This window comes from Talpa europaea (assembly GCF_964194135.1).
Source record: "Talpa europaea genome assembly, chromosome: 12".
NCBI lineage: Eukaryota > Metazoa > Chordata > Mammalia > Eulipotyphla > Talpidae > Talpa > Talpa europaea.
The window spans coordinates 102,639,645-102,652,726 of record NC_140079.1 but is presented as its reverse complement, the minus strand read 5'-3'; the positions used below and the strand labels follow the sequence as shown (position 1 = coordinate 102,652,726).

Genomic DNA, 13,082 nt, shown 5'->3' with positions numbered 1-13,082 from the left:
GCCCACCCCGCCGGGCCCACCCCCGCGCGCGCCCCCGGGCCGGCCTTCACCTCAGCCGGCCGCTCCTCCGCCTGGACGGCGACCGCGCGCGAGGCCCCACGCGGCACCCGGCGCGTGCCCCGCGCTTCGCGGTCGCTCCTCAGCCGCCACCTCAGACGACCGCGCGCGACCGTTAGCGCTGGCCCCGCCCCGCAGAGGCCCCGCCCCTCGCATCCAGTAAGCCCCGCCCCGCCCGCAGAGGCCTCGCCCCCTCGCCCGCCACGTGCATCCAGTCGGCCCTGCCCCTGGCATCCAATAAGCTCCACCCACCAAGGGCCCCGCCCCCTCCCCGCCCCCGCGACCACTCGGCCCCGCCCCCGCGTCCAGGAAGCCCCACCCCCTCAGAGGCCCCGCCCCGGGCCTGTCCCTCCCAGGCCAGTGGCGGGGTGGGGGGGGGCGCGGGGCCCTCGCCCCCCTCTCCCGAGTGCCCAGCGTGGCCGGCAGGCCGGAGGGGCGGGCGGGGCAGGGTCCGGCGCTGGCTCCGGCTGTGGACGAGGGCGGCGGCGGCCCGCCGGCCCCTGGTCCTCCGCCCCGCGCCGGGCTTCGCGCACCAGCCCCGACGGGGCGGGTCGGCCGCGGCCCCTCCGGGCAGCGCGCGGGCTGCGGGCTCCGCCTTGGGAAGGAAGCGCGGCCGGACGTTGCATCCGAGGCAACCTCTGTTCTCAAAACACCCGGTTTTTCTTTTTCCTCATTTGCCATGTTTTCATCTCCCAAGCAGTCAGGCGAGCGCAGCGCTTCTGGCACTGGAGGCCCTGCGGGGCCCTGCGGGGGGCAGGCCTGGGCGGGGAGGGGGCGCTGCTCCACCGCGGGCCCTCCCCCGTGGAAGAAAAATCTTCCTTTTCTTTAGGAAATCTGCGAGCTGGGTTTGCTCTTCACAGCAGAATTGCCTCGTGGGCACGGGGGACCTGCGGGGGGGGGGGGGCAGCCCTGCGCCTGCTGCAGTCAGGGGTGACCGAGCGAGGTCAGAGCCACAGTAGCTGGGTGTCTGCGGTCGGGTGTCCGGGTCGTGACAAAGGGGTGACGGGGAGCGCAGCCGTCAGTGGGGGAGGTGGACAGCCGCTTTAAGGCATTACAAGGTCCCCTTCTATTTATTTAAGGACACATTACTTTTTCTAAAGCTGATCCCGGGAGTGCAATGTCCTGCCCACAGGGAGGTGCTAATAGGTCAGGTCCCTCTCCCTGCCCAGCCCATCAGGGGACCCGCCCAGGAGGTCACACATGTGCCTGCAGCCACAGGTATTTGTATATATTTTTGCACAAGATTGTCTGCAGAAGAGGATCAAAGTAACCCATGAGTGGGGCGGGAAGAACTGGACGTGGTTTGGGGCAAAACGAAGTAGTTTAAGAGCTTTGGAAGGGGGAAGAAGAGACTGAGCAAAAAGGACATTTAAGAGGAACTGGGTTCAGGAAATGGGGAGAGGCATCACAGAGGAGGGAGTTTGGAGGAAACAAAGCAGTTTGTTTACTTTGCAGCAGCCCAAGGGCTGAGAGCCCAGGAAGGTTCTGGAATTCTGGGGGAGAATCAGGCCAGTGCTGAGCCAGGATTCAAGGACTTGCAGAGGGTCCGCTCTGCTCTGCATGCAGTCTGGATGGCTGAAGCCAAGCAGAGCTTGTCCCACACGCAAAGGAGCAGAGCGGGCAGGACAGACGTTGGCATCTGTGGAGGGAAAGAGGGGCTGGGCACAAGCAGGGCTCTGCCGACGCACCCGCGGAGGTTACCCACATATGGCAACACCCACATATGGTAATCCAGGGAGCTACCCACAGGGCGCAGCAGACCTCTCCTGTCTCCCCGCTGCTCCCCTCAACAGTGGGTTTCAGTGGATCTGCCTGTTCTGCTCCCCGCTCTGTCTCACCCCCACCGCTGGCCTGTACCCCAGTTCTTGTAGGCATAAGTAAATAAATCTTAAAAAAAAAAAAAAGAAAGAAATAGTCAAATGGTCTGATCAAGTGACGGAATGTGATCTTGGATAACATTCATCTCAACTTTCCCGGCCCAGAGAGGCAGCAGGCGCCACGTCTTCTCTCTGCCCGCCTTGCAGCCTAGAGCTCAGTGAGTCCCTGCAGTCGTTTCTGTGCCGTAAGTTGCTTTTCCTGCGGCCGGTCTTCTTTGACCTCAAGGTCACAGCTATTGCAGCGTTGGATCATGGCCTGACAAATTCTGCATCAACGCTGCCTTGCGAGGTCTTTCATTTCTTCAATTAAACAACTGGAAATGGACACCTCGCGCTCTCCCCTCCGTTATGTCAATAACGATCCTTGTAATTACACCGAATGTTGAAAAGTGGCCTGCCAGGCTGCTGACAGTCTGCTCTGGGGCTGGGCCACTCACCGCCAACCCTGATCAAATCATCTTGAATTAATAAATGGATTAATAAATAGGGGGGAGGCCTCGCTTGTCACAGGTTTTCATTCATGTTTGCCAGATTCTCATGTGAGCAAGATAGTTTCTCCTTTGGCCTCTGTGTCTGTAAGGACGTGGGCGAACTGAAAAATAACGATGTCCCCTGAAGCATGGCTGTTGAGAAGCGGCACTAGAGTTGGCAGCGCCCGCCCTTGGCTTCACTGGCAAACAGACACTGCGATGGAGCTAGACGGACTCGTTTAGGGCTAAATTTATACATTTTAATACAATTTTTAAAATGTGTTCAGCATCACGCAACGCAGTAGAATGTGATAAGGAGGAAGAAGTCAGGAAGGAGAGCTTGGCGTTGCAGCCATTGCAGCACGAGCTCCTCCCCGGCAGGGAGCTGGCCCACAGGGTGCGCGGCCTCTCCTGGCCCCTGCTGTGGTGTTTGTGAAGCAGCCCAAGAAGCAGGAGACACTGCCCGCCCGCAGGAAGTGTGTCTTTGCATCAGCGTTCTGTGTGGTGCCTCCAGAATGGTAGCGTGTGAAAGACTGAATTCCATGTGGGATGGTGAACAGTCCTCGGACGGGCCATGGCGATGGGCAGCCACATTGTGACTGGACTTCTTATCACTGAATTGTGGCTTCAAGTGGGAAAAACACCATCCATAAAGCAGGGTCAAAGGGGACCGATAAAATGGGAGGGAGAAGACGAAGGACTGAGAGGTCAGGAAATCCCCGGATGAGTATGATGGACACATAGCTATTGATTTTTTATGCACACAAGAACCAGGGTGCAGGCCAGAGGTTCGGGGGGACAAGAGGATTCCCCAGAGACAGAGTGGGGAGCAGAACAGGTGGATCTACTGAAACACACTGCTGAGGGGAGCAGCGGGAGACAGGAGAGGTCTGCGCGCCATGTGGGTTGCTCCCTGGCCGGCCGGGGATCAACCTGATGATGCAGAGACTGTGGACAGCTTCATAGTGCGGTGCCCAACCCCTTGCGCCACCAGGGAGGCCCTGTCCATAGAGTTTCAAGGGAATGCACCGTGCCTGCGATGTCCCCGGGGGCACCAGCTGCTCTCCCACTTACGAGGGCAAAACTGAACAGTGGTCCACTCAGCCTGGATGTTTAATCTGGCCTTTACACAAAAACCCCCTTGACTCTTTTTTTTTTTTTTTTTAATAGAGGCATGTTTATTTATTTATTTGTTTGTTTGTTTGTTTGTTTTTGTTTATACATGCACTGGGTACAGTCAGAAGCGCGGGAGGGTGAGAGAATTCACCAGAGCCAGAGCGGGGAGCAGAGCAGGCAGAAGGACCGAAGTACACTGCTGAGGGGAGCAGCGGGCGGCAGGAGAGGTCCGCGCGCCATGTGGGACCCTCCTCCGGTGGCCGGGGAGCAGCCGGGGATCGAACCGGCGCCGCAGAGGCCGTGGGTAGCTTCGCAACCCAGCGCTCAACCGCTGCGCCACCGGGGAGGCCCCCCCTTGACTCTTATAGACCCTCTCTGGATGTGAAGAGCACCCCTTGGGGGTGAGACAGAGCAGGGTGCCTGCTGCTGGGCTCAAGGGGTGCAAGCTTTGGTGTCTCTCAGGGAGTGAACTGGCCACCCCACAGTGCAGCTCACCCTTGGAGACACTTCTGCTGGGACTGCTGTTGTGTCTGATGACAGAAACCAGGGCTCATGTGGGGGTAGCTTTGCTGGAAGCGTGGCTGAGACACACGGATGGCGGGCTGGTGCGTGCCAGGCTACTCCAAGCATGGAGGAAATTCCTGAAAATCAGGAGGCTCCGCAGCTGGCTCCTGCTACTTCCTTTTATTTTGTTTATGGCAGTTCTTGTAATTATGGGAATTTTGTGTGGGCTTCAAAATAACAAAATGAATGATGACATCAATGCCAATTTCAGTGCTGTATATTCCAGCAATCTGAGTGATGTCCGTTCCAATATAATTGGTAATGAGACGATTTCCAATATTTTTCAAAGTCCCCCAATTTGTAAAACATCTACCATGAGCAATGCTGAATTCTTTAACAAATTACACTTGGAAGAACTCTTGGAACCAAGCCCGGTGGAGGTCCCCACTGAGGAAAGCCCTCAGGAGCCCCTGAAACAAGATCCAAGAAAAGGAACGTCACATGTTGTTCCTACAGTTTTGGGGCCTTTTGGCCCCACATATAAAATAGGAGGCCGCCTTTGGTTTCCCCCTCGAGGCAAGCCTATAAGTAAAATAGATTTTCTTACTCCTGCCCTACCCATTCCTTATACTGGAATTTATGATGAAAATATGAACAAAATATTCAAAATTAATAGTACGAAGGTGTTGGCTTCCTCAGTTTCTTTATGGGAGAGAATAAAAAGGTCAGCCCCTCCTTGGTGTCTCATGAGTCAGGAAGCCAGGCGCCGTGCTGCCACCAGGTGGAATAGGTATCCAGATAAAATTAAATGTAGTTATTGTCATAGAAGTTAGTTGATGACTCATAAAGTACGTGAGCCAGGTTAAAAGCAGATATGTAACTTTTTAACCTAGGAACAATAGGCACTTTTGAGGTTTGCCATTTATTCACAATGCTTCCTTAACCTTTATTCACCTGGCTCAGCCAGTATAACCACATAGGACACGCTCTGTCCAGCACCCTTGCCCACTTCTTCAAGTTGTTAAGATTTTTTTTTTTAATAGAGGCATGTTTTTATTTATTTATTTGTTTGTTCGTTTGTTTTGTTTATACAAGCACTGGGTACAGTCAGAATCGCAGGAGGGTGAGAGAATTCACCAGAGCCAGAGCGGGGAGCAGAGCAGGCAGAAGGACCGAAGCTCAACCACTGAGCCACCGGGGAGGCCCCAGCATGGCTGGTTTTTATTTACAAACAGAGAAAATGGCTGCTTAACTCTGCCCTTAGGTCCTTGCCACTTCTCTTTGGGGATCCTGGGATTTGTAGTTCCCGTTGTCTTGATGGAGTGGGCATGGCATCCACAAAGCCTGTATGGAATTAGCGTCACTTTTTGCCCTCATTTCCATGGTGTAGAAGATCAAATGTATGGATCCTGGGGTATCCCAAGCTTAGCTTCTAGCAGAGCAAGCATTGCTGTGCCAGCCCCAGGCCCGTGGCCGCTGCCACACAGCTCAACAGTGGCAACCCTGAGTGAGGGTTCTGTCAGAGACCCCAGCGGGGTGAGTGGGGCGGGGCGCCCTCGGGGCTAGGCCTGCCGGTGGGGCTGAGGGTCAGCGAATACAGTTAAATCCACTCCCTCATATGCAATGAGTGTCGATGACAGCAGGTCCCCACTGCACCTCCAGCCCCGCTGCGACCCTCAAGGTCAAGTGGAAGGACACAGGTCCCAACTTATTTCTTAGCTCTCTCTTCCCAGTGCTGCCGCCGCCTGTGGGCCTGCGAGCCACATAAATTAAGGAGACCACGTCCCCAGCCCGGGCGAGGAGGCCCGGCCTCAGTCCCAGCCTCAGTCCTGGCCAGTCATCTGGTAAAACTTGAGGTGGAAGGGCCGGTAGAAGTCCCGCAGGTGCTAGAGCTCGGCCAGAGGCACACGGGGGTGGGGCAGGCCCTTGGACTGGCCCAGGCAGGTGGGGGGGGGGTGCAGGGGGGGACAGCAACCCACCGGGGCCTTCCTGAGGCAGGGGAAGCCCTTGGTGGCGTTGAAGTAGAAGTGCTTGTCCGTGACCACCCTCTTGAGGCCCAGGAAGTCCTGCACGCGGCCGACCTCCATGGCTGACAGACCAGGCGCTCCCTGCTGACGAACAGGAAACAGGACGGTGGGGAAAAGCGCAGCCGGATGTCCAGGTGCTGGGTGTACAAGCCGATGCGCACGGCACTCCAGGCCGTGTCCGCCGGGCCCAGCCCGTGGCAGAAGGCCAGGGCACGGAAGCTGGGCAGGCCCGGCATCTTGGACAGGGTCTGGGCTGCTGTCTGGGGGCTCCCCACCCCTCCAACGAGGCCTAGTGCAGAGCTGGCCCACAGAAGCCCATCTCGGGATGGAGCTGCTCTCCCTTGCCCTCAGAGGTCCCCCAGGGTAGTGGGAATGTGAGGGGCCCTGCAGCCCCAGACCCCCAGATCCCTCGAGAGTAACGACAGGGCCATAGCCAGGCGGCCAGCTGGGGGGGTCCCCTTAGCTTGAGATGAGAGTGGACCCAAGAAGGAGGCCGGTGCCGCCTGCAGCCATCATGGCCCCAGCTGGCCCCGGCACCCGCCTCCCCACCTGAGACCCTTCACGCCTGTCTGCTCCCAGAGCCTCCCCCTCCCCAAAGGGGCTCAGTGGGTCTGAGTGCCCCCATGGGGGAGCTGCAAGGAAGCAGAGTTAAAAGGACATTGGCACCGGGGCCTCCCCGGTGGCGCAGCGGTTGAGCGCTGGGTTGCGAAGCTGCCCGCGGCCCCTGCGGCGCCGGTTCGATCCCCGGCTGCTCCCCGGCCACCGGAGGAGGGTCCCACATGGCGCGCAGACCTCTCCTGCCGCCCGCTGCTCCCCTCAGCAGTGTCTTTCGGTCCTTCTGCCTGCTCTGCTCCCCGCTCTGGCTCTGGTGAATTCTCTCACCCTCCCGCGCTTCTGACTGTACCCAGTGCTTGTATAAACAAAACAAACAAACAAACCAGCAAACAAATAAATAAAGCATGCCTCTATTTAAAAAAAAAAAAAGGACATTGGCACCCACAGCTCCCTTTCCCCCACAAAGTCAGGGGAGCTGTAGGGGAGGCTGCAGAAGGGGGATGGGAGTGGGGGGGCATAGGCTTTCCAGACCCACTCTCCCCGCAACCCAGCTCCGAGAGGGAATTCTCTGGGGGCAACTACTCAGCCCTCCAGGTCTCAGCAGCTGGGCTCTGAGGGGGCGGGTCCTGGGGACGGGGCGGCAGGGGGGCAGGGCCGGGACCCCACACAGCTCAGCTCACATCGGAGCTGCACATCTGGTCCGCGTTTCTCTGCATCTTCCATGCAGCCCGCAGGCTGGCAGGCCCCTTGTGGAGCCACGGGGGACGGAGCCCTGGCCTCCTCACAGGAGCACCCCCCAGGGCCGTGGAGGGGGTCAAGTCACCAGAAGCCTGGTTCCCTCCCCAGCACACACACACAGCTCCACACCCACATTCCTGCCTGCGCCCCTGGAGAAGGGAGCTCCCCCGGAGAAGGGTCCCCTCTGCCCCTACCTACTTGGCCTCAGATGGGGCGTCCCTCCTGAACTGAGACTTTGGGGTGTCTCTGGGTGACCCTGGCTCTTGCCAAGCAGAAGAGACTTGAGGGTGGGTGGCTCGAGGAGCATACGCTGAGCTTGGGTGTGGGGGGCCATGTCCCCGACGGGGGAACCATCAAGGGCCTGAGAGATGAGGTAAGGGAGGCCCTGGGAGGGGCCAGGGTCACTGTCCACAGTGAGGTCAGCTGCAGTCCAGGGGGACAGGCGTTTCAGAAACAACAGGGGCGCAGGCCCCTCCCTTCACATCCCCAGGCACCTGCCCCCAGAAGAGCCCCACACTCTGGAGGCACAGCCAGGGTCCCCAGACCCTGCCCAGGGGCTGAGCGCCTGCCCTGCAACTGGGGAAACTGAGGCAGGGGTAGGCATTTCAGAGGAAGCGCGCCAAGCCCTGCGTGTGCCTATGGCCACGGCCTCCGGCCGCCTGCAAGCCCTGCTCCGGGACCAGTGGGTCTGGCCAGGCCCAGAGGCGCTGCACCCAGCGTGCCCCAGCAGCGCCGAACACCTCCCAGACCCCCTCCCGTCCCAGGCCCGCGGGTCCCAAGAACCCTCCTCCCAGAGCTGTCTCCTCCCAGGCACCTCGTCCGCCCCCACCCCACCTCTCAGGCCCCTCGTCCTCCCAAGCATGCACCCAGGAGCACCCAGAGGGGCCTCGGGCCCCGGCTCTTGGGGAACCCATTGCCGGCTGAGCCAGCGCCGGCCCGTCCCGCTGGGCGTCGGCACCGCCGCTCAGGCCCCGACCCGGCCTTGCCCCTTCCTCCTCCTCGCCCGCCCGGCCTCGGCAGTGGGGGTCCGGGTGCTTTTGCTGACAGTCTGTGCTGCCCGAGGTGGGCCCCGCTCCCCGCGCTCTGAGGGCCTGGGGTTCAGCCACTCAGGGGCGAGGGAGACGCGCCCCCCTCACAGCTCAGCCCGCAGCCAGGCCCGCCGTGCCGGGGCGTCCAACCGCGAGTGGTTTCAACACGAAGACCACAAGTGGGAACAGGTGGGGCATCTGGGGAAAAGAGACTGGTGCCCCCGGACAGACACGCACCCCATTACTTCAGGGCCACCCTGGGCAGGTCCCCCTCGGCCCAGCCTGTGGGTGCGATGAAGCCACAGCTGGGGTGACTGACGGCATCCGGGAAGGGGCAGGGCGGGCAGGGCCACCACCCAGGCCCCCCCACCAGCCTCAGTGGCGGGGGGATCAGCCCCAGGACGGCCTGCTTCGGCTGGGGTGGGGCGCTCCCCCGCATTCCACACTGTACCCCAAGGCCAGCCCAGGCAGGGAGATGGTAGCTATAGAGCCCTGGGGCCGGAGGTTGGGGAGCCTGGACAGCTCCCCCTTTCTTAGTGCCCCTAGCTCCGGCTCCCGAGCCACCGAGGGTCCCTCTTTCCGGGATGGGGGTTCTTGGGCTATTGGGGGGGTCACTTTCCAGGCAGCTGCAGGGAATCAGGGGGCCCCTTTCTAGGGTATCGGGCATGTGTCAGCCAGGCCGGTGATCCCAGGGAAGGAGACCGGGGGGCATTTCTCAGCTCTTCTGACCCTGCTGCTCAGAAGCCCCGCGCTGGGATCCCTCCCCCAGGCCTGCTGAGGCCCCAGCAGCCGAGCCAAGCCTGTCTCTGGGGCCGCAGTTTCCACGGCCAGTGACCCCTGCTCTGCGCAGCGCCCGGGTCAAGCCTAGGCTGCCCACCCCGGGGGCTGAGCCCGCCGCCCGCCCGGCCCCCGCGCCCCTGCTCCTGCCGCTGGGCGGCTCCGCGCAGGCCTGGCCGTGGAGGCGGCAGGAGGGAGCGCGGGCGCCGGGCGCTGGCCTCTGCTCGGCCCCCGCGACCCTCGACCTTGCCCGTGGCGGGCCCGCTGGGGCCGCCCTACTCCGCGCCTTCGCCTGCGGCCCGGGAGGCCACGCCAGTGGGGGAGACATAGACAGTGACCGGGCCGTGCCCCCGCCCCAGGACCCACTTTCGGAAGACTGAGCCCCGCTCCCCGCCAGCGGCGGCAGTTGCCTGCGGAGCAAGTGGGCCAGGGAGGCACCGGGACGCGCCCGAGACCGCAAAGGGAAGTGTGGGGGGGCCGGCCCTGGGTGATGGCCGCAGGGCCCCCCGCGTCTGGAGAGGGGGCGCCTCATCCGGTCATCACCACTGTGGTGTGGAGGGACAGGCTCAGCTGGCGGGAGTCTTCCCCAAGGCCCAGGGGAGCAGGCCTGGCCCCCCCCTCACTCCCTGCGGTGCCACGCGGCTCTGGGATGCCAGCTCCCAGCCCCCAGCCGCCCACAAGGTGGCTTCCCTGGAGACAGAGTGGGGAGCCCGAGCCGGGGCGGAGGAGCCCAGAGTCCCGGGCCCAGGGGCGTTCCTCCCACCCACTGGGCCTCCCTGCACCCCGCAGCTTGGAGGCTCGGCATGCCTGAGCTTGAACCCCCTCCCCTCAGAGGACACGCTGCCCGAGCTGCTTGGTCTGCTGTCCCTCAGGCCACCAGACACAGGACAGCCAGGTGTGACATGGTGGCAGCTGGGAGGAAGGAGGGGGTTCGCGAGAGGGGGTAGCTGAGCACCAGGTGGGCCCCCCCCGCTGCCCCCTCACTGTTCCGTGCTCCACACCTAGCCGTGGAGTGCTCAGAAATGTTTGTTGAGTGACTGTGCGTGTGGCCAAGCCCATGTGTGGGCCTCTCCCCATGCCCCTCTCCACCTCTCTTCAGCCTGCCCCTCCACAGGTTGGGCACCCCCAGCCTGGCCCCCACGGGCGGCAGGCCAGGGTCAGCCAGCAGCAGCCCCGCTGGGCAGGGGTTAAACCCAGAGTGCAGCCTTCCTTCCCAGGACAGCTGGGGGAGATTTCACACACGTGGGACTTCCAGACCGCCCTCCTGGGAGCAACACGCTCACCCCCAGACCCACCGGGCAGGCCAGGGACTCAGCCAGCAGGGACCGGAGGGCAGCCCGGCGGGCCTAGCTGTCCTTGATTTGCATGAGGTTTTTCCACTTGGGACCCAGATGTGCCCTCTGGGAGGGCTCCCCACCTGGCCACCCCCACAGCCTACTCTCCAGTTCACCCTGGTGGGGGTAGGGGCCCTGCTGGGGGGACCTGGTCTGCACATGTGACCCCGGAGCATGGGCGGTGGCTCAGCCCCTGCCCGTTCCCACAGGTTACCTGGGGGGCCAGTGTCTCTGAACCCCACTTGTATAGCACAGGCGCTGCCTGCCCCGCTCCCTGGGTCCCTGGCCCCTAGGCTCGTGAAAAGAAGACAAGACACATAACGTGACCCCAGCACCTGGGGGCGCCCACTGCTGCTCCTTCTGGGGGTCCTCCAGGGCCAGGCTGGAGAGGAAGGGCCCCGGGGGTGAGGGCCCGGTGGCCTGGCACGTGGGACACAGGTCTCGGTCCCGGAGCTGGAGACACCAGCTGGGCGGGTCGAAGAGGCTGGCGAGGGCTGGCCAGGGCAGACAAGCTCCTGCATCAGCAGAGCCATGACAGGCCCAAGGCCAGGAGGACAGGGCAGAGTTCGCCAGGAAGCCGGGGAGGGGCATCTGCTGTGCTCAGTCTCCAGCAAGACAGACCCCTGCCCTCCCGGCTGCCCCTTCCAGTCCCTGAGCACCTGACCTCTGAGCTGCATAAAACAGAGTCCTGGGGGCCGGGGCCAGGGCAGGGTGATGGATGGTCCTGGGGTCCCTGCATCCCCGTGCTCCCCCACACGCCCCTGGCTCCGAGGGGCTCGCTGACCTGGGTGGGGGACCCTCATGGCTGCGGGGAGCTGCCTGTGCAGCACACAGGAGCCGTCCGAGGCCCGCAGACCAGAGGTTGCCCTGCAGGGCCCTCCCGGAAAGGCGTCTGGGGTTCTGGGGCCCGCAGGCCAGAGGCAGGAACTCAGGCGCATGCCTGGAACGTGGCCGGCGCGGGCTGTCGGGCGCTGGACTCACCCTCACAGTGAAGAGCGCGGCTGTCTCTGGGGAGCGGGCATCAGCCAGACAGGCGAGGTGGGACGGCCCAGTGACCGCCGAGGGGCTGGCCCGGCCTAGCGCTAGCTTGCAGGTCCCACTGGTGGGGCCGGGAGCTGTCGCGGCTGCGGGGAAAGAGGTGGGCAGCGCTGCCCGGGAGGAGGGACCCCGGGGGGCAGGGCGGGCAGGGGGAGGAGGCCTGTGAAGGGCTCCCGCAGCCGCCCTGGGCACGGCAGAGGCTCTGCTGGACAGGGAGTCCTGCCTCCGCCCCCGTTCTCCGAAGGCTCCCCGAGACGCGACTGCTCTGCGGGTCACGTTCAGTCACTTTGGTGACGCCCAGGAAAGGCGGCCCCAGCACCGCCGACCACCGCACCCCTGGACGCCAGGAAGCCTGTCAATGCCCTGGGTGCCGCAGGTCGGGCGGGCAAGGCGGGGCGGGGGGCGGGGGAGGGTGGTGCTGGCCGTGGGGTTGCGGGACGAAGAGCCGAAGAGCACGTGGAACCTGCAGGGGTCATGGGAGCGGCCGCCGCTGTGCCCCCCGGGCGGCGCCTTGAGGCCCTGCCGCACACGGCCGCGGCGCTCACTGCTGGGGACCCACAGGGCCCAGCCAGATTTCTCGCTGGACCCTTACCCGGACCCAAACCAGGCTGTTCCTGTTGGCTTGTGTTTGCCTGAGGGAAGGCTGTGCCCTGAGGGGGAAGCAGCGGGGTCTGGAGGGGATGGGGTAATCCAGCAGGAGGGATGGGGGAAGGTGTGATGTGAGCCCCCACCAGACGCCCACCCCTACTGTCCCTGCCGAGGAGCAGAGAGACCCTGCCATGGTCACCATGCGCAGCTCCACACCGTGGGCCCTGGGGTCCCGGCTCACCCTTCTCTCCCCACCTGCTAGGACACTGCTTGCCACTCCCTGCAGGACCTCTGCAGCCCATTAACTTGAGTGTGCCAGTGAGTGTGGGGCCCCTGGGGTGCAGGTCTCCGGGCGTTGCTCCGCACAGCAACCCTGCCTGCCTCGCCATCCCTAGCACCAGTCTGGCCAGGCCCCCGCAGGCCTTTGGCCCACCTGTGATGTGCCTGGGTCCGGGGAGACAGCCCAGGGTACAGCCTGGACGCGGGAGGTGTCTGCTTGGGCCAGCCCACTCTCGGAGGCACCCTGCCTGGGCAGGGTGCATGGCGGGGAGCGCAGGGGAGCAAAGTCCGAAGTCCTGCTGAGCACTCAGCTTGCCTGGCCCCCAGCGCCTGCCCCACCCGCTGCCTCAACTGCGCTCCAATGGGGGTGGCTGCCTCTCTGCAGCCAGTGCCTCACTGGGCGAGAGGGAAGCAAGGTGTGGGCAGAGGGCCTGAGACGCACCGGGCTGCGTGACCGTGGGCTAGCGCTCCCCTCGGCCTCCCCTCAGCCCCTGCGGTACGGAGACCTGGAGACTCAAGGCAACGACACCCCCCAAGATGCACTAAGCCCCCAACCCCGGCTCCCCACGTGGGCTGGCTGCGGCCCAGGCTGGCCGCTCGGCACAGGGGTGTGGGCTGGGCCGAGGCAGTGTCCCAGCGCAGTGACCGAGGTGACAAGGCCTCCCCAGAGCCAGGCCCCTTCACCAGTGGGTGA

General features: G+C 63.2%; 1 protein-coding gene across 1 annotated transcript; it reads right to left on the bottom strand.

The window, feature by feature from the left end:
- Positions 1-5,835: 5,835 nt before the first annotated feature.
- On the bottom strand, positions 5,836-11,286 carry HS3ST6 (heparan sulfate-glucosamine 3-sulfotransferase 6; the record flags this gene model as incomplete). Its single annotated transcript, XM_084250272.1, is given in 7 exon segments — positions 5,836-5,847; positions 5,851-5,910; positions 5,914-6,110; positions 6,113-6,340; positions 7,654-7,767; positions 10,819-10,998; positions 11,268-11,286. Coding segments are annotated over 7 exon segments (810 nt in total).
- Positions 11,287-13,082: the final 1,796 nt, after the last annotated feature.